The sequence below is a fragment of the Ctenocephalides felis genome, unplaced genomic scaffold, assembly GCF_003426905.1.
Source record: "Ctenocephalides felis isolate EL2017-DRISC unplaced genomic scaffold, ASM342690v1 CF-g0.4_SCAFFOLD_00845, whole genome shotgun sequence".
Taxonomy (NCBI): Eukaryota; Metazoa; Arthropoda; class Insecta; order Siphonaptera; family Pulicidae; genus Ctenocephalides; species Ctenocephalides felis.
In genome coordinates, this window is record NW_020536999.1 from 64898447 (window position 1) to 64921285 (window position 22839).

Here is a 22839-nt window from a genome sequence, read left to right on the forward strand (position 1 = left end):
TTCATGTATTAAGTAAACTGCAATTTAAACATTTTGTTTGAATATTTTACCCATTAATTGACATAAATATTTATTAATTAGTCATTATCAAAGCGTTAGTTAGATATATGATCGTTTTATTCTCATTGCAAAACTGTAATAATTATGTAACAATTATTTATATTTTCTAGATAATTTAATATTTATTACTTTGTAAAATGTGAATTTAAAATATTCATCATTATGTCTGTATTTGAATGATTACACATACTTGCTAACTTATTTATATTCACTTACGATGCAGAAAAATATATTATTACAGTCAACCCTCGGTTAACACGGCACTCTGGATGCACGATTTCCATACTACGCGGAGCTAAAAAACCGACATCCCTCCGACTACACGGACTTCCTAATACACGGTTTTTGTTCAACAGCCCATAAGTTTCTTGCGCAACCTATGAGTGATTCTAGTAACTTGATATCAAAAGATTATTAATGTGAGTTTTGTGATCGACTTCTATCTTTTAGACTTGCTTGATTATATAATAGCTGTCCAAAACACGTTTGAGCTGACTACCGCGTTGCGCCAATTTTTTAATAAAGTGTCTATGTCATATATGTCATTTCGTCCGTATTACTCCTACTTCAAGTTTTATTCCTTAGTCTCCATAACAGCACGATAAAATTGTGCGATTTGTAATTATTTGTACTAACTCTGAGTTTCTCATAGCGCGGTTCCCATACTGCACTATATAAGTTTCCATAGCCTGAACTTCAGGCCCTGAAGTGTATGTTAAATACGAGTTTTTTATAGCACGGTCCACATACTACACGGTACGCACTTGCCGCGTTAACCGAGGGTTGACTGTACACTAAAAGTACTAGTTAGAATGATAAAATGGATTTCAGGTTGATAACATTTTATTATTAGATGTACGTATGCTGTGTAAAAAGTTTAATTAATTCTACACAAAGAAGAACAGACAGCATTTTTTTGCACATTTTTACTTTAAATATTTTAAACTATAAAAATGTTTGAAAGATTACCAACTCAGGAAAAATTATGTATAAAAAGTATCTACTAGCAATATGCATACCTCAGAAATAGTTAGCACAACTCCCAGATTATCTGTATGTTAGAAATCGGCGATTAACAACACATGAAGAAATAAATGTAATAAGTTTACCTGTTTACAGTCCTTGAAACAACTTGTAAACTATGTTTAAACACCTGCTAATAAGAAAACCATCTTTCTTTTCGTACTATCCAATGCATCTAACCTATAATATAATTTCCTAAGTAAAAACAATAATTTCATACCTTTATTGTGTGATGTGTATCTTTAATTTCTAATATCAACAAGTTCACAATTTTGATTGCTAAAACATACTATAAGGCACAGCTTTATGTCTACGACAATGAACTAACTAAAACTAATGAGGAGTTAGACAAAACACTTAAATATAAAATATAACGAGTGGAGCACTTAACTAAATCTTAATTTAAAAATTTTGAGTAAAATTGTTTTTATTAAACTTAAATTAACTACTATACTACATTGTAAATGAAATTTACAAGTGGTAAAAAATGGTAAATTGTATCAAAATGTTGGTCAATAATTTAAAGCAAGTAAATTATTATATATTTTAAAAATACTTAACTTATTAATTTGGATTCACTAAAGAATAATTATAATTAATTTTTATAATGAACTTGATTCGCAACAAAAATATACATATGGCACATAGCTTGACAGTAACCATACATTTAGTTACATTTTTAAGAACTTTTGGATGTTATAGCAATAAAATAAGTCGATGTTACAATAAAAAATGAGTTTGTGAAGAAGTATATAAGATCATAATTTTATGATTATATCCTGATATAAAACAAATCATAAAATTACTAGAAGCGCCAACAGTTTTCGAATTAAATGATTATTCATTGTTTAGTTCAGTAAAACGAGAAAAACGACGATTTTCTGTAATAAATTAATCAAAATATACTGACAACTGCCAAATACCATATTATAAAAGCGCGGATGTCTCCGAATCTAATTTCGATCCAAATTAATTATAACCCTACATTTCAAAAACTAAACTTCTCAATCAATCATCATCTCTCGAAGATTTTTCCTCATGATCAACGTTCTGCATGTGCATCATCCGAGGGAAATCTTAGATCTAAATGATGTATTTCCTCAGTTGGATTATAACTTTCAATCTTCAACTTAGAATTTGCTAGACGGCTCCTCGATCTAGCAAGAAGTTTCATTTTTTGCTCAAAGGAGTTTACTGTAAACCATATGGACCCATCACCTAGCCTTGAAGCATTTGTTACAACTACAAAATATAAAACAATATTATAGTTATAGATAAACCAATATTGAAATCTGAACTGGTAATTTTGATTTTAAATTATAACGAGATTGTTGACCTTACCATAAAAAATGAGATGGGCTGCTGGAGTATTTTTTGCTTATTCGATAATGTAGTTCAATATTTTATAGAAATTATAAAATAAAATTTTGTGATTAGAGATATGTTTATTTCATAAGCTATATGAGTATATATAGGTCAGTTTTTTTTGTTAGGCAAAAATTTTAGTTACAGAGTTTTTACTAAGATTATAGCATAACTAATCAATGAGAGAAGCCATTAGCCAAACATATTTTTATATTGGATACTTTTATTATATGAATAATTTAGCTAATTTTAGACGATTATTAGAGTAGACCGAGTACCATTGTGCTAGGGTACGATATTGACAGTTGTCATAACAGCTAATCTATACTGATTTTGAGATAGGATCCAAAGTGGGAAACATGAAGTATGATTGTTCGAACAAGTTCACATTATTGCTTACAGTCAGTGCCTTATAATATCATGATCTGTAGACCGCATTGCTCTTAAAAAGTCAAAAGTAAGTTTTCATGTTCAATAATAATAACAGTTAATTGCATCTAAATAGATGACCTTGCTTGTAAGTTGAACATTAGTAGTTATTTGCCAGCAATTTGCTTCGATAATTTAGCTCAGTAATAATTATGATTTGTTCTTAAAAGTACGAATTGAGTATGGTTGTGACAAATTTTGGGATACGGTTATGATATGTATTTCTTGTTCTTTAAGGAGTAGAATAATTAGATGAAAAAAATCTAAAAATACAAAAGAGAAATCCTGTCACAACCTTCCCTTGGGTGTGAACGGTGCTGACGCTCTCCCTTTTCTTGTATGATTTGATTTTATGACAAATCTTTTGCATTTAAGGAATTATTTCAGTATTTCCTCTAGATAAATATTTTAAACTACCCTTTAATTTGATTTCCTCCCAGCTAACAGGTAAATGAACAAAATTATTGCTGATCAAAAAAAAGTTGCACAACAGTACCCAGTCTCCCCTGTACAGATAAATTTTGCAAAAAAGCCACAATCAACTTTTAATATTTGTTTCTCTTTTAATGCAATTTTTGTTAAATATATTTTTTTGATGTAGTTGGGTTATGGCCACAGAAATATATACAGATATCCTATGGAATTAAAGGTACCAAATTATGGATCACGAAGGAAACTAAAGTTCTCAGGTTAGAATTCATATTTCATCGTCATAAAGTGTTCCATATTAATAGTAATAATGAAATTTTAATATCTGATCATCAAATTCAACTTGCTAATTACATACCTATGGTGTCTTGAGAAAACAGAAGCTTTTCTCTGATTACCAAAACTACGGCATTCAATGGATCTATATCCAAAGGAGATCCTCCAGTAAGTAACAACATATTACTATCTGTACTATTTAATTCTGTTAGCAATTCTGTTTGAATTTCTCGTAAGCCTTCCAACTCTTTGGTTAATCTTTTAACATCATTTTCTAAAATTTGCAACTCACTCTTTGTGTGATTCACCTAAGATAAAAAATATAGTAACCATATAAATATAGAATAAAATAAATATAGAACTATATGAAAATAATCTTAATAATAACTTATGTATTAATTTATTACTTGTATATAAAGCATTGTCATTTCTCTGGGATCACAATGTACTTCGACAACGTTAGCTGGAGTTGCACCATTTTGCTTTGGTTTTTCTTCGACTAATGTTGGTTCCGGATTTTGAGCATCCAGTAATTCTATAATAGAGATATTAGGCTAAATATTAGATTTATTTAGTAATACAATAAATGATTTATAATAAATATATCAAGAAATATTGGTATAATTATCAGCATACTAATAGTCCAGTCATTTTAGCATTTCACCTCGTAATGTGAGATACCCAGCTGTAACTTTGTAAATAGTTGTATATTGACACCCTTAATGTTGTCTCAAAACCTACATATGGTAGGGTGTGCGCAACTATTAAATTTCGGGGTCAAAGGTCACAAAAATCGCGGTTTTTCGCTTTTTTTGTAAATATCTCATTTCCTATGGGTTTTTTGCTATTTATGTTTATTATCAATATTGTAGAATACAAAATTCTCTTCAAATTTTGTTTGAAAATTTTTTTCATACGGTGAACCGTTTTCGAGATAGAGGGCGGAGAGCGCGCGGTCATAGCATCCCTTCAGGTCAACCGATGCCTTCGGTCAAAAACGCGCCATATATAGTTGATGAACTATCGCTAGATTAATGATTATAAACATTTGTCAATTTTTATTGACTATTTTATTATATTTTGTCATTTTTTTCGTGCCTTAAAACTATATTTATTCAATAATACTAATCACCGTTTACTAAAATTAAAAAATAATTAAGGAAAAAACTTAAATCATAATATGATTATTGTTTCATAAACACTCTTAAAATTTAAATAGAAAATAATTAAGTGCATTTTCTTTAAATGAAATATAAATTTCAAAATCCTTCCATTCCTTCCAATCCAGCAGAGAAGATACTTTTTCTATTATAATTGATAAATACATAAATTATTTACAAAGGCATTACAGGTCCAAAATAATTGTTGTATTTGACGGATATTCAGACTACAGTAAGAACGTAAAAGCTATGGAGCAGCTGAGAAGAACTGCACTTTCAAAATCATATGAAGTATGTTTCGATAAAACAATAGTTGTACCAGTTTCTCAAGAATTTTTTTTATCAAATCAAAATAATAAAATTAGGCTAATTAACATGTTAATAAAAAAATTTAAAGGCTGCAAATATAACTACAAAACAAGCCAGAGATGATGCGGATGTCCTTATTGTTGAAAGTGCAATTCAAGAATCAATGTCTGAAAATCTGCAATTATAATAGGACAAGATATTGATTTACTCGTCATTTTAATTGGGCATACCCTGTCCCACGAAAAAGAAATTTTCTTTAAAAAAGTTGGGACCCAAAAATGTAAAAACGGAGATATACTCGACTAAAAGTTTTGATAATTATCCTCATTCCAAAACACATATTTTATTTCTGCACGCATTAAGTGGATGTGACACAACTTCTGGGCTTTTTAAAAAGGGAAAAAAAACATTTTTAAAAGTTTTTGAGAAACTGACAAATTTGGATGAACTAGCTAAAGCATTTGAGGAAGAAAATTGTTCGACCCAGAGATTATTAGAGAGTGGAACTCAAATCTTACTGGCAGTCTATAATGCTCCGAAATCTGTGAAAAGTCTCGATCATCTTCGTTATATTCATTACGTTAAGTCTACAAAACTTAATAAACCTGTTCAGCTTGCAAATATTCCACCAACAAGTGCAGCTGCTCATCAACATTTTGAACGTGTATATTATCAAGTTCAAACTTGGTTAGGGCATGATTTGGAACCAAAGGTATGGGGTTGGGCAATGCGAAACGATTTTTTGGAGCCTATCATGACAATTTTACCACCTGCTCCAGAATATTTGCTAAATACAATTTTCTGCAACTGCAAGAGTGGTTGTGGTTCGCGATGCGGATGCAGGAAAGCGGGCTTGCAATGCTCTTTAGCTTGTGGCCAATGTAATGGACAAGCTTGTTTCAATGCTTTACCATACCAGAGCGACATTAACGAAGATGGAACTTTTGATACCGAAATTATGGAAGAAATTGAGATAAATGACGTTGAAGACGACAATGAAGACCAGTCTGAAATTCACCAGCAGCCGGAAGACGACGATGAAGAGGCAGAAGATGATTAAAATTATTAATTGTAGTTTTGTACCCTTTATTTCATTTTATTACTTTGAAAAAAAAATAAATGTATAAAATAATATTTTTTAATAAAAAGATAAATTCCTAATTTATTTGTTTTTTTATCATGTAAGAATTTATTAATATTAATTAGGTTTAAATTTAAATATAATTCTTATATTAACAATTCTGCAATTTAATGGGCAGGTAAGTGTTGTTAAATAAATTAATACTGAATAAAAAGTGGATAGGTTAGGAAAAAATGACAAAATATAATAAAATAGTCAATAAAAATTGACAAATGTTTATAATCATTAATCTAGCGATAGTTCATCAACTATATATGGCGCGTTTTTGACCGAAGGCATCGGTTGACCTGAAGGGATGCTATGACCGCGCGCTCTCCGCCCTCTATCTCGAAAACGGTTCACCGTATGAAAAAAATTTTCAAACAAAATTTGAAGAGAATTTTGTATTCTACAATATTGATAATAAACATAAATAGCAAAAAACCCATAGGAAATGAGATATTTACAAAAAAAGCGAAAAACCGCGATTTTTGTGACCTTTGACCCCGAAATTTAATAGTTGCGCACACCCTACCATATGTAGGTTTTGAGACAACATTAAGGGTGTCAATATACAACTATTTACAAAGTTACAGCTGGGTATCTCACATTACGAGATTCTTGCCTAATTTAACCTAAGATGACTGGGCTATAAATATTAACTAGCTGTAAGTGGAATTCTGTCTTGAGGCAATTATGGCATCGTGCCTTAAGGCAAATTGCTGGAACTTCCCGCACCGTAACGAAATGTTCGTGGAATACTGAATGTTTTCAAATAGATTATTATGAATATTGTAACATTGTCTGATATTTATAAGAATTATATAAACTGAATTGCAGAGTTGAAATTATTTGTAAAGTATATTAGAACTATAGTCAGAATTAAAAATAAAATCTGAAATATTTTCGATATACAAGAAACTAAAAAAAAACAAAAAAAAAAAAAAACAAAAAAAAAAATTGGAGCAAAAATTTTTTTCCCAAAATCAATTATTTCGTTAAGACAAGCTGAAAGTTCTTTGAATCATTAAAATCGGACGCTTAGTTCTCTCTAAAATTGCCATTTTTTACATATTTTGCTCCGTATCTTCAAAATGGCTGAACCTGCCTTTGCCAAAAACTAATAAACACTTCTCCCAATCATTACTAATTGAATGTTTTTTAGATCATTCAAATCGGATACTCCGTTCTCTCAAAAATTCGATTTCTATTTTCTGCACTCTTTGCTCCGTATCTCCGAAACGGCTGGACCTGCCTTTGCCAAAAACTAATCAGCTCTTTTCCCTATCAATAGGAATCGAATGCTTTTTGAATCATTCAAATCGGTTGATCCGTACGCCCGAAAACGTGGGCGAAAATTTGTATCCATACATACATACACACACACATACACACACACACATCCATTTTTTCTAAGGTATGCCAAAACGTTCAGAAACCTTCAAAACGTCGAGAAATGTAAAAATTTTCAATTCCGATTTTCGGCCCATTACAATAACACCCTACGGGAAGTTAAAAAATAGAAATTTCCAATTGAATTCTTTGAAATGCATTTGGTTAGAGAAAAAACATTTTTGATCATGGTAATTTATCTGTTACTTGGTTCTAGATAGTTAGTTGATAGAGTATTTTTTCTCATAAGCGCCTGTGCTAAATTATATTTTGAAATATTTACTGAAGTCATAATCTTAAATCTGGTAAGATAAAAAATAAATGAAAAATTCTATATATTTGAACAAAAATTGACGTTTCAACATGCCTGCATTCATCGTATTCAAATGTTATAGACAAATATTTACATGTGCAAACCAGCAAACTTTTCTTTATATTTGAATAGTAGAAAAATCATAACATTCATAAATACTATTCTTGAGAAAAAATAATAACAAATTAAAAAAATCGGATGGTTAGTTTAGGAATCGTTACTTATACCGTGATGCATATTATTGCACTATACAATAAGTATAAGTTGTTCTATTCTTATTATATTTATTGTATTATTTTATGAAAAATACGGACAAAATGGTATATATAGACACAATAAAAGTCTCTTTATTTAAAAATTGGCTAGTTTTATCATCGTTTTCGTGACCGTATAACCGTATTTAATATACATTAAATGTTCGTAATTATTTCAATTAAAATCAATTAACTTATACCAGTATTAGTGAGAACGATCAATTTTATTGTAATAATCAGTTTGGTGAAGTGTGAATTAATTATTCATTTTTGTTGAATTTCGGACAAAATGACATACTTATGCAATGGACAAAATAACATAGTACTATTTCACAAGAATTATATGGCCAAGAAAAAATAGAGTGCGCGTAAGGTTCACACGCGATTGAAGTAAAACTTATTTGCTACTGTACAAGATGGCATTTAAGTAAAAATAAATATGATGTATTTTTCCATGACAATTTTGAATTTACCAATGCACCAAAATTTTGAATAATGTTTATTAGTAATATGGTAACACCCTTGAAGCACACATTTATTATTGTCAACCATTATACACATTATTTATATAATGATGAATTATAAATTATATATTTATAATAGCATTAAAAATATGTATAACATTTAAAAACAATAATGTAAAAAAGTCATACTTCAAATATGGCATGATCGGTTTGTCATTGTAATTAGCATTTAGAAATAAACCTTCATTAAAGAAACGAGATAATTGCTGATTAATAAAATCTATAATATTCGTTCACACAGTGGATCATGTTAAACAACGCCTAAACAAATATTGTTTTTGAAACTTCATGCAATTGTGTTTGAAGAACTTCATGCAATTCAAATTAACATATATTCATTGACTGCTTGTATTTTTTACTTTGCTGACGATATAATATCATTCTTTGAACAGCTGTAATATCTGTGTTGCCTAAAAATATTTTCCATTTTAATAACTTCAAAGGTTTATAGAAACTACGAATAATATAGAAATAATTTCTAATCAATAAACTTACGTTTAGTTCACGGAACAAATATTCTTTTGATTCAGACATGTTTCATCAAATCAAGATTTGTACTACGATGTAACTTTAAAATGTACGGAACGCGTACAACGTTGATGCCGGTACGCATACAACGACATATCTCTATTCACTTACACGACGTCTAATCACAATCGACCCGTATAGAAATAATTTCATCGAGATTCCGTTGCATTTGTACGGATTTACACCCTAGTCGCTCCTAAAGAAGTTTTATTTCAGAAATTAAAACCTGTCAAAGGTGATTGGCATTCGACTTCTACTCTAAGTAGGCAAGAAATCATTGCTAAAGACCAAAGAACCCACCGGTAAAAAAGAGGCTTGCATTTGTTGCAAAACGATGTTTTTTCATTTAGCTAATATCTCCAAAAAGTCGAAACTATTCATTATGAACTACTTTCTTAAAAAAATAGCACCTCAGTATGTCCTTACCATATATGTTATTTTGTCCGTACTATATGATTCCTTGAATAAATATGTTATTATAGTTCCTACTCAATTAAAATACTATGTTACTGGTAGTCAATAAACCAAAAATAGGTATAAACAATTAAAAATGATGGAATTAAATAAAAATTAAAAATTAATTAGCGTATTGTAAGAATAGCAAACGAATGAAAAAGCTCTCGTACCGAAATTGACGGTACAGAAAGGGTTTGAAATACGTGTTGTACATATGCAAGGGGTAATAAATGCAAAACATAAAACAAATTAAATACTAGAGAGAGCGAAGTTAAACAGAACGCAGTGCGGGCAATATAAATATCAAATTGTTTTATGCAAATATGACCGGATCGCATGCGAGTCCGTATATTTGCTTTTAATTCTCAAGGGTTGCCTGTTGTATATTACCGGCTTTTGTAAATAATAGAATGAATGGAACAAACGCCGTTGCCTTGAATCTACTGAGACCTCTCTTGAACCAGAACAGCCCGCTAAGCGTGAAGAACAAGCGAACACTTTACTTGACACTAATAAGACCGATACTGACATACGCCGCTCCGGCATGGAACGCGACGACTAAGACTAACTTACGAAAACTACAGACATTACAAAATAAGACACTACGACTCGTACTCAACAAAATAAGGAACCCACTGACTAGACATTACTACTCTTCAAAATACATACACAAACAGACTGACTTACCAACCATACTAGACTTTATAAAAAAGCTCACTGAGAATTTTTATCTAAAATGTGGGGATCATCCTAACGTTAACATCGCGGGCCTCGGCCAATACACAAGAGACGATATTTGGTATGGCAATCACGCCATGCCAAAATATATACTGATCGACCCATAGCGGAAATTGATACTTGGATGAAAATAAATCTTTTATTTTTGTTTTTCTTTTTATTTGTATAATTAACTATTATTATAAATATTGCTTTGTGGTTTTTTTGGGGGGAAAAAGTTTCTTTCCTCTTTTTTGCCACACGATTTGTCAAAAAGTTTTACATACACTTTAATTATTGTTTGAAAAACCAAATCCAATGAAGGATACAATACCTACGGGTAATAAACCCATGTTATAATATGCAATGTACATACTTTTATATATTGAAATATATAGTCTTTGAATTGAATTGAAATCGCCGTTGCCTTCCCTCCATATGCTAGCTATTTGACTATTTAGAGAAAAGTTGTGAATGAAAATTATTTCACTGATTGAGGAGTACGTGGTGCAATAAGTGGTACGGGCTCGGCATTCCCACTGAGATCAAATCCCAAATTGAATAGAACCTGATCAATATAGTTATATACATTTTCACTTCAAACTATAGATATCATAAAGATGTTTCCAAGAGCAATAAAATAAAATTAATGCGTAAATTTGAGATATTATCAAAAGGAGTGGTGCATGGCATCGTGCCTTAAGGTCAATTGCTGCAACTTTCTGTACCGTAATTCAATTTTTTGAATAAAACTTCTTTAGGCACGATTAGAGTGTAAATTCCTACAAATGTAACGGAAATGCGTTACGCCAGAACTGTACGTCATTCGCTCTCGATGAAATCATTTCAATACAGGTCGATTGTGATTAGCCGTCGTGTATGTGAATAAAGATCTGTCATTGAATGCGTCCGGCATCAACGTTGTATGCGTACTATCGGTACAACAAGGAAATCGGCATAGATAAATAAACATTTTAAAATTACATCGTAGTACAAATCTTGATTTAAAGAAGAATGCCTGTATCAGAAGAATATTTTACCCTGTTCCTTGAAAATAATAAAACAAATTAAACATTTGTGCCGTGTACTAAACGTAAGTTTATTGATTAGAAATTATTTCTATATTATTCGTAGTTTCTATAAATCTTTGAAGCTATTAAAATGGAAAATATTGTTTAGGTAAGACAGATATTACAGCTGTTCAAAGAATGAAACTATATTGCCAGCAAAGAAGTAAAAAAAAATACAAGCAGTCAATGAATGTATGTTAATTTTAATTACATGAAGTTCTTGATGAGTGAAGTTGAAAATGAAAACAATATTTGTTTAGACGTTGTTTAACATAATCGTTGTTTAACATAATTTGAATTTTTGAATTTATGTAAGAATTTTAATTTATTTTTATATTTTGATTTTATTAAATTTTGAATTTTTCATGAGGGATAAAAATGTATAACCAGCTATCACCACGATTCTTACAGCATTGCTATCGGGAAAAAAAGCAATGTTTTGAAATCCATAACGAAAGTATTTTCTTTTATTGTTGTTTGTTGGTTGTGAGCACTGTTGCTTAGTTTACAAGACATTAATATATTAATTGTTTTATAAGATATATTGTTAGTTTTAAGTTAAATTCAATAGTTATTTTTATATAACCTTGGGTGGGGTAAAAAACTGACAACTGACAAACTGGCAATAGTGTAAGCAATAAAAAATAGCAAATAAGAAAGTAAATTAAGTTTAAAAAAGCAATTTTACAAGAGATAAATTAAATAAAAAGTTATTCCAACGCTTCTGATGAATATTACTGACGAAATATCAGATCAAGGTTATTTACAGTGTTATCTCTGTAAAAAATGCACCCACAAAATTTATATTTTGCATTAGTTGAATAATGTAGCTATTATTGTGCAAAATCCTTTTAAAATTAAAATAAGACATTGGAACTGTTTGCCCCTAGCCATTCCAATTTACCTCGCCTATGGGATAAAAAGGACCAGGTTACAATTATTTAAAAAATAGCAAAAAAAACATTTCTACAATGATGAAATAACTTGGAGTTTTACACAACGCAGTCAGATAGTTGTTGGCTCAATATATGTTATTTGTTGTGTTATAATTGGTTTGCTTTTTTTTATTATCTCTTATATTTACAACTGTCCAGTTAAGGACATTTAACAAATTTAATTTGCTTTTAACAAGATAATTGCTCAATGTCAAATTGGATCTTCGTGCCCTGCTCTACAATTGTATACTTATTTAATTGAACAAAATAGAAAATTTAATTACAATTGAATGTCTGATTGTATTGCTAAAAAACACATTTGAATGTAAAATGCACTAGCATTAGGTTTTTGTCTTCAAAGTCTGCATGTCGTTTATTCATATGTTACAGTTTTTATAAAAAGGTAACATCATTAGCTTCTTCCTGGTTTGCCTTGGTAGTCTCAAAGAACAAACCAACTTTAGCATTTGATCACAACATATTCGATTTCAATAAATAAAGCATATGCTAATTTATTATTTTTATATCATTTATCATAATTAATTATTCTAATAATTCATTCAACGATCCCACTTCCTTTACTACTTTTGAAATTTCGATAAAAGTATGTTTACTCGCACATTATCAATATATGTACATTTATCGTTCTGTGCGGAAGAATATTGTTTACATAATTTTAATATATGAAAAATATTCCATGTTTAAATCAATTTCAATTCCTGATATAATTTATGTTATATTGTTAATCAAACATGGACTTTGAATAGTTCCCATATAAAATGTAATTGAGCGTTCCTTCACAAGGCTGCTCTAAAAATAGCCATATCATAAAAACGCCTAAACACAATCATACATATGTGTATTAAATTAAATATATATTTATATAAAAGTGTATTCATATATAATTTTATCTGTTAACAAATGACCCTCAAGATGTGATAACGTATATTAATAGAATGTGCAAATATTCAGTTATTGTTTAGAAATTTCATTTCTTTTAAGCTATAAATAATTTATATAGCACATTAAATGTAAATATATCATTTCGAATGATCTGTAATAAATTAAACGACTTAATTAGATAATTAGCGTAATTCAAAGATACCAGAGGATACATTTGACCTTTTACGATGTGATGACATGAATGGAGAGTACGTTAGCAAATACGCACTGCCAGATTTTCGAAATAATTCGATCTTACGAGTTATCAGTGTAGAATTTGTCCAAATTTACTATTAATGAATTAAATGTAGCGAATGCACATATCGATATAGCCAATTATCTTTAAATATATATTATTTAATATATATAATAATATTCGTCGAACTAGATAAATGTGGTATTTTTCCCAATTCAATCTGCCAAACTTCCCAATTTGCGTAATTCTATAACACGTAACCGAAATAACTATTTAGAGAAAACTTTAAACTGTTCATTTCAAAAATGAAGTTTTTGCTTTCCGTAAAATAAAATAAATGCGATTTCCAATTGATATCTTTAAAAAATCAATGATTGTACTAATTATTGTGCATGAATACGCGATTAAGCTTTAAACTTTAATTCATTTTTATAATCAAAACAATTTTCAAAAGACTTTATTATTTTTGGATGTTCTTCAACAACTCTATAACATTTTTTTTATATTTGTCTGGAACATAATAGAAATTAATAGCATATATCCAAAGCTCATAATTAACTGAAAATAATTGAACAGTTTTACAAATTATTATTTACTAGATATAAAAATATAATATTTAATTTAAACTAGTGGGGTGGGTGGCATCGTGCCTTAAGGCAAATTGCTGGAACTTCCCGTACCGTAACGAAATGTTCGAGGAATATTGAATGTTTTCAAATAGATCATTATAAATATTGTAACATTGTCTAATATTTATAAGAATTATATAAACTGAATTGCAGAGTTGAAATTATTTGTTTAAAGTATATTAGAACTATAGTCAGAATTAAAAATAAAATCTGAATTATTTTCGATATACAAAAAATTAAAAAAAAAAAAAAAAAAAAAAAAAATGGTACAAATTTTTTTTTTCCAAAATCAATTATTTTGTTAAGACAAGCAGAAAGTTCTTTGAATCAATTGAATCGGACGCTTAGTTCTCTCAAAAACTGCTATTTTTTGTACATTTAGCTCTGTATCTCCGAAATGGCTGGGCCTGCCTTTGCAAAAAACTAATAACCCCTTCTCCCAATCATTACTAATTGAATGTTTTTTAGATCATTCAAATCGGATGCTCCGTTCTCTCAAAAACTCGATTTCTATTTTCTGCACTCTTTGCTCCTTATCTCCGTAACTGCTGGACCTGTCTTTGCCAAAAACTAATCAGCTCTTCTCCTTATTAATAGGAATCGAATGTTTCTTAAACCATTCAAATCGGTTGATCCGTACGCCCGAAAACGTGGGCGAAAATTTGTATCCATACATACATACACACACACACACACACACACACACACACACATCCATTTTTTCTGAAGTATGCCAAAACGTTCAGAAACCTTCAAAACGTCGAGAAATGTAAAAATTTTCAATTCCGATTTTCGGCCCATTACAATAACTTACCCTACGGGAAGTTAATAATTATAAGTATATTCGACTCTGTAAGTTTTGAAATAATAAACTCTGTACTCTGTAAGCAGGGTACAAATTTACCCTCATTGTAAACGTACAGTAAGGGAAACTGAGTACGGTTGTGCCACTTTATTTTTGATCAGCAATAATTTTGTTAATTTAGCAGTTAGCTAGAAAAAGCAAATAAAATGGTACTCTGAATGGAAATACTGAAATACTGCCAATAACTACGAGGGGCTCGTAGGTAAGCGGTTGAGAGTAACCGGACTTGATTCAGAGGTTCCGGGTTTGACACCCACTTCGAGCAGCCTGTTGTCAGGCAGCAGTGGCAACGATTTTTACTTGAAATATAGATTGCAATATGTTTCCTAGTGAAAATACCCCTTTTCCGGCATTGCTGCACCAATAAAAAGTCAGCCCTATTATAGATAAATTTTAATAATAAAATCGTCAAATATGGATGGATTAACCATTGGGTTACCATCTGAAAATACGAAGTAAGGAGAAGTTTCAGACCAAAATTTGTTCTGTAATCAAAAGTTCACCAAAAATTTGTAGAAAAAAGTAAAATTCAGAGAAAAAATCTAAATTTGTTAACAAACTTCTATTTAGTCATGGAATCGAACATATGAGTATAACAAACATATATACATACATGCAATCCTAACATGGAGGAAAATATTAAATTCTTTTATGAAAGATTCACATGCGAAGATTTTATATTTGCATGTTCAAATTGGCAAAACTTTAATTATTCAAAATTTGTGATTGTACTAATTATTGTGTTCTGCTGACAAATAAATAAAAAGTTGAACTATTTAATTTCTGAAATAGTAAACCGTAAATATCCTAAAAAAAATAATCAATTTCAAGACCAATTCGTTAATTTATGTTTATATTAACTTCCCGTAAGGTAGTTATAATAATGGGCTAAAAATCTAAAATGAAATTATTTGCATTTCTCGACGTTTTGAAGGTTCTTCTGAACATTTTGGCGTACCTCAGAAAAAATGGATGTGTGTGTGTGTTTTGTATGGCCGCATTTTTTCGTCCACGTTTTCGGGCGTACGGATCAACCGATTTGAATGGGTCAAAAAACATTCGATTCCTATTGATAGGGTTAGGTGCTGATTAGTTTTTGGCAAAGGCAGGTCCAGCCGTTTCGGAGATACGGAGCAAAGAGTGCAGAAAATAGAAATTGACTTTTTGAGAGAACGGAGTATCCGATTTGAATGATCTAAAAAATATTCAATTTGTAATAATTGGGAGAAGAGGTGATTAGTTTTTGGCAAAGGCAGGACCAGCCATTTCAAAGATACAGAGCTAAGTTTGCAAAAAATGACAAATTTTGAGAGAACTAAGCGTCCGATTTGAATGATTCAACAAACTTTCTGCTTGTTTCAACAAAATAATTGCATTTGGAATAAAAATTTTGTTTCAAATTTTTTTCTTTTGAAAAAAAATTTTTTTTGTATGTCGAAAATAATTCAGATTATATTTTAATTCTAAAAAAGTTCTAATATATTTTAAACAAATAATTTCAATTTTGCAATTCAGTTTATATAGTTCTTATAAATATTAGACAATATTAATAATAATCTATTTGAAAACATTTAATATTCTTCGAACATTTCGTTACGGTACGGGAAGTTCCAGCAATTTGCCTTAAGGCACGATGCCATACACCACTAGTTTACCTTTTGGATTCATGTATACTTTTGTAGATCAAACGACGAAAATATATTTTCAAATAAAACAAATTATTTTATAAAGGATCTATTAGCAGTAAAGTAAGTGCAAGTGCAAGTACAAAGACTGTAATTTTTTATTCATTATGATATTTAAGAAATTCATGCCAGTGAAAGATAATCTTCAGAAAAAATCCAAAATTTATAACCTAATAACACGTGGCACCAATAATAAATTTATTAGATATAATTCATACTATTGGTTGTTTAATGGTGTTCAATTAGATACGATCCAAATAGTCTCAAGGACGTGGCAAACAATTGCTTAAATTGAGGTCAGGCCAGAGATTTGAACTCAGTCTATATGCACAGTAACAATTATTAGTGGCATCGAAAACAAGCAGACATGTGCAAATCTCTAATTTATAAATTAATATGTTTCTATAAATAAATTGTATTGGAATAATGTTTGTCATTTTAGACAAATGCATTAAGTAAATAAAGAAAGAATTCATTCATTGTTAATGGTAATAGAAATGTTTTTTTTTCCTATGTTAGGTATGCATGCATTTAATAAATGAGCTTTATAGTCATCTGTATTGATTGTTATTATTAAACAAACAGGTTATGTAGACAAATATATATATATCTTTATTAAATTGAATGAAAATGATTAATTAACTTGTTCAACAGTTTAAAACATGTCAGTAACTTTCTAGAATAAATTTGTGCATAAATTATAACATTGGGCATAAATTATAGAAGCTAATGAAGCATTTATGAAGCATCAGCGACATTTTTTTTTAAATGCAATCACTTTTATTGATTAAGTTAAAATTTGTTTCGAAGTTTTATATTAAGTACATTGACAAGTTTTGCGAATTCATTTTTCTTAATCTTGATTTCTTCATTTGCACTGAAATATCAAATAAAGATGTTGAACTCCTTAAATCTAATATTGCAGTTTTTTTTAAAATATATCAAAATTTAAGGTTTTTAACACCCAGAGAAAATTTAAATTTTCACAAAAAAACTAAGCTAATTTTATGTTTTCTCTACTTTTCAAGTCAATCTGAATCGAATAAAATTAAATTTCAAAATAGTATGTGTGTGTATCTGTGTGTGTGTACATGAGCCAATTTTTTACCTTTTGCTGATGTTTTTTCAAAAACGGCTGAACCAATTTTAGAAATTTAGCCGATAAGGGCTCTCGTTTACAGTTATGAGCGACGATTGGCCAAGCCGTTTTTTTTGAAATTGGTAGAAAAGTGCAAAAAATTTCGAACGTTTAAGGCCCGAATCTTGAATCGATTTTAAGAATTCAAAAATTGGTTAGAACATTTTGTTTAGGAATCACGTTGATTAGTTTTTGGTAAAGATTGGCCCAGCCGTTTCTTCGTAATTAAATATGTAAAAAAATGTGAAGATTCGGGTAAAACATTGTATAAGAATAGATTTCATAATATAAAATAAAATACTAAAATATTATAGGTCTTCCAGAAGCGGTGAAATTTTTAAAAAATATCAAAGTTTAGAATATCGCGTCCTTGAGCGATTCTAATCAAAATCTATACTAAACCATCCCCATGGTGTTTCGTAGATCGCTACTGATTACAGTTTACACTTAATGAAATATATTTTTAAACTCATTGCATTGAGGATTTAACTAATTGCTCAGTGCATTGAAGGATTTAACTAATACCATAAGTCAGCACCTTGAAGAGAATAAACATACAGTAGCGATATTTATTGACTTAAATAGAACTTTTGATGCAGTGAATCACAATATATTAATTATTAGGGGATTAGAAGGATTATCACTTAGCATTATTAAAGATTTCCTATCAGAAAGAGCAGTTAGGACCAAGGTTGGTAATGTGACAAGTGATAGGTGCAAAATAAACTGTGGAGTCCCACAAGGCTTAGTATTAGGACCTTTATTATATCTCATCTATACAAATAATCTTCAAGAGGTAAAAATAAAGCAAAAACACATCCTATATGTCGATGATACTACCATAGTTTATGCAAACAAAAACAAAAAAATACTAGAAGATTCGGATAAAACTTTTTAAAAAATAAATTTAAATTTTTTTTAAAAAAAGTTCATAATTTTGCTGCGTCCTTGAGCAATTTAAATTAGAATCTATACCGAAGCATCTGTACGTTTTGTGGTGTTTCGTAGATAGCTATTGATTACAGTTTACACTTAATAAATCACATTTTTAGACCGCGAAATAAATAAAATGAAATGTATGAACAGATTAATTTAATTTATACAAATTCAGATATTTTAAGTTCTCTTTAAAGATATCAATTAAAAATCGGTTTAATGAAATCGAAATCTCTATTTACGAAATAAACAGTTGAACATTTTAAATAGATTAGAATTAGAATAGATTTTGAATAGATAATTCTAATTCTTGTTAATAAAGTCTATTATTTACACGTATCGAGAAGTTCATGCAACGTGCCTTAAGGCAAAATGCTATTAACAACTAGTTTTGAACTAATTTTCAGATCAATTTCGCACAAATGTAATCACCCGAAATCTGTCTAGTCCTTTAAAAAAATACAATCACCAGGCCATCGTTCTATTTATATTACTATTATTTTTTATGGATACTTGCCAAACTATCTTGTACATGGATTTATCTAATGATAAATTTAGTTTTTATTGGTACTTTCATGACAAAAATTTTAAACTGTTCAATTTCAAATAAATTTTTCCTTACAAATATTTATTACATATTTCATTATTATTTATTGATACAAAATGCAGTTGATCAATAGTAGCATATTGATGTATTGATTGAGCAAAACATTTTTGGCTGTGGCTTCTTGATTATAAGAGAAAAAAAATTAACAATGGTTCCAAATGAAAAAGCAAATATTTTTAAATAGATCATGCAGAATAATTTACGCATAACATATATTTCAATAACTTTACTGTTTCGACATTGTTTACGGGTTTTTATAGATAACTCAAGATTGTAACTGCGTTCCGACAAATGCCGATAAAAGTATATACAATGCCATATGCATTTGCCAAGAATAAACTGCTTGAATTGCTTTATAATTTCACCTTTATGGAAAACCTTTTACCGAAATACGATGTGGGAAAATAACATTCGTAACCAGACAGGTGAAACAATTGTTTTTAAATTTCTTGAAGATTACTGAATCGCTCATGCACTAGAAAAATCTACATCTAAAATGAGAGTGCAAATAAAAAATGTTTCCTAAAAATTGTAGATCATCATACAAAATTTAATATATAGACTTATAAAAAACTTATCAAATTTTGAGTGTCTATTTAACTAAATGAATAAACAAAATTGGAGATATATCTACGATAAAACACACTTCAATTAAGCTTATACATTCAGTACGAATTAATAAATTTAATTAATTACACATTGCTGAAGTATAAAAAAACGCTTGCATTTTTGTGACACCCATTAAAACATTGATGTCATAAAATTATTTAGGATTAAAACTTTATAACACCTTTAATATAAGAAATTAGTAAAAAAAGGTAGGTCATATTTTTTTGTCATTAAAACTCATCTTAATTCTGATTCTATGGTTATTTCAACAAGTTTTGCCAAAAAAACATAGAAATGGATTTAGAATTTAGAACCAGCAGAATAACAAAAAATTTTAATAAAACATTTTCTTCATATAAACATTCACATCATAAATTTACCATGGAAAAATCTTTATATCGAGGTTGATATAAAAAATTAGTAGTAAAAATTGGTAAAAAGGGTAAATTAAATTTTCTGGAAGCTTATCGCAATTCTGATTATATGGTTTATTTTGAGAAGCTTTGCCGAAAAAACTGTAGGTCTAAATTAAATTTCGAACCGGCAAAATAACAAAAAATCCAATAAAACATTTTCTGTATATATTAAATCAGCTTACATAAATTTCTGATTTACGTCTGGAAATTTGATGAATCTTCATATGGTTATACAACTAAAAATGAGAGCAAACCCCTTAAAATATAATCATACAGAATGAACAATCTAAATACGCATAGACCTGTTCCGAATCAATGTTTAGGCTTAAATGTTAAAATAGTAACATTTATATTAAATATTTTCTAAATTCAAATATTAAATGCAAATACATAAATATCAATTAAATTTTGTAAATGTATGTATTTGTAGCCGGAACGATGATTTTGAATGCCGGAACCGGCGAATTCGCGTTTATAAATAGTCTAAAACCATGCTGACACTTTCCAGAACAAGCATTTGGATTCACAATTTTGTGACAAAATAAAATAGTTATAAAACTAAAAATAATTTATAAATTTTAATAGTTAAACATATCCTCGAAGATTTTTAAATAAAATTCATTACCGTTGAGAACTGACGATTGCATTTTGAACATATAAATGTCATTCGGTTCATTTAATATTTAAGATAATAGTAATATTAATTTTGGGAATTTAATTTTTTTTAATTATATTTTTAACAGCAATCAGAACCTTACGTCCTATGAGCTGTTGAGCTGAAACTTCTTACTTCGTATTTTTTAGACGGTAACCCAATGGTTAATCCATTCAAATTTGATGATTTTTGTTATTAGAATTAATCTAATAGGGCTGACTTTTTATTGGTGCAGCAATGCCGGGCAAGGGCTATTTTCACTTGGAAACATATTGCTATCTATATTTCCAAGTGAAAATCGTTGTCACTGCTGCCTGACAACAGGCTGCTCGAAGTGGGTATCGAACCCGGGATCTCTGATTCAGGTCCCGTGGCTCTTAACCGCTCACCTACGGGCGAGCCCCGGAATTTAATATAAACAATATTTGAAAACTCTTAAAGTATTATGCATTCTCAATGTTTGAAAACTCTTAAAGTATTATGCATTCTTCAATAATGGTGAATTAGTAAGGTAAGAAAATAAGGTATGTTTTAGTAAGTCATTCCTATATACAAATACATGAGTATTATATCTAAAAGATAAGGCAGTCAGAAACCACTACAATGCATAAAGAGTAGTTCTAAACGCAGTCGTTTTATAATAAAATAATTCAAAATTTACGTTTTACAAACATTTACTCATATTTTTCCAAACTCACCCCGAACTACGAAGCTCTGGTCATCCTTCCTGTAGCCCAATTTATCCTTTTGCACAAATAACCAATAATTCAAAACATCCCCTACTTTTAACTTCACTTGAGGATCGTAGAATGACCAGTATCCATTTCTCTCTGCAGTAATATCCCTGGACAGTTGACCAGCTTCCAAGCCAACCATGGGTTTATTCACAGAACCATGAAAGGCAAAAAGTTCGATTCCTTCCTGATGAGGAATCGACACCCTCAACCCTCGTGGATGGTAGGCTTCAACTTTAGCTTGAGGTACTGTATAGACACCTTCCTCGATTTGAAGATCCCTTCCGTTGCCATTGTTGCCATGAGGAGAGGCAATGGCGCCCAAAGTACACATGGCAATGAAGAGCATTTTGAAATCACAACGGCACATATCACCGTACAGAGCACTTGTAAAGTTTTTTCTCAATAAAGCACTTTTTTTGAAAACTTAGATAAAATCGTTGATAAATTAACACAGTGCTGTGATGGAGCGCAAAGGCCGACTGGCGGTGACTGATTCGATCACGAATTAGTTAGTTAGTCATTTGATGTATGAAGAAGCTGTCCTGGTACGATAGTATGAGTGGTAGTGGTTTTATTTGTCGCACAGATGTGTGTAATATTAAGTCGCGTATTTTATTCGCTGACTGGCATATCTCAACTCAAAGCGGCTGACTGGATGAGATATGATTTATCCACACACTGTACGAGGGACTTTATAAACGTTTGCTAAACTTGCGCCATTCATTACACATCATTATACTATTTATTTGGTGAATTAAATTAAATTTGCACTCTTTACAATTTACAAATTCAATGGTCGAATTAACCATATTTTTAACTTTTCGGTGAGTTATAGTAATCGAAAAAAATCGAAAATGAAAATTTCTATATATCTTTACGTTTCAAAGGTTTATAAACATTTGGCATACCTTAGATAAATGGATGTATGTGTGTATGTGTATGTGTGTGCGCGTGTGTGTGTGCGGATACGAATTTCGAGAACACGGTTCAACCGTTTCAATAAATCAAAAAACATTCGATTCCTATTCATAAGGAGACGTACTGACTAATTATTGGCAAACCCA

At 29.8% G+C, this 22839-nt stretch overlaps 1 protein-coding gene across 1 annotated transcript; it reads right to left on the minus strand.

Moving 5' to 3' along the window:
* Positions 1 to 1900: 1900 nt before the first annotated feature.
* Positions 1901 to 22122, minus strand: LOC113363162. Its single transcript, XM_026605641.1, has 4 exons — positions 21737 to 22122; positions 3990 to 4117; positions 3665 to 3890; positions 1901 to 2325 (listed from the first exon to the last, which is right to left on the minus strand). Exons 1-4 carry the CDS (start codon positions 22119 to 22121, stop codon positions 2126 to 2128), a joined length of 939 nt encoding a protein of 312 aa, XP_026461426.1. The 5' UTR covers position 22122; the 3' UTR covers positions 1901 to 2125.
* Between the last annotated feature and the right edge of the window lie 717 nt (positions 22123 to 22839).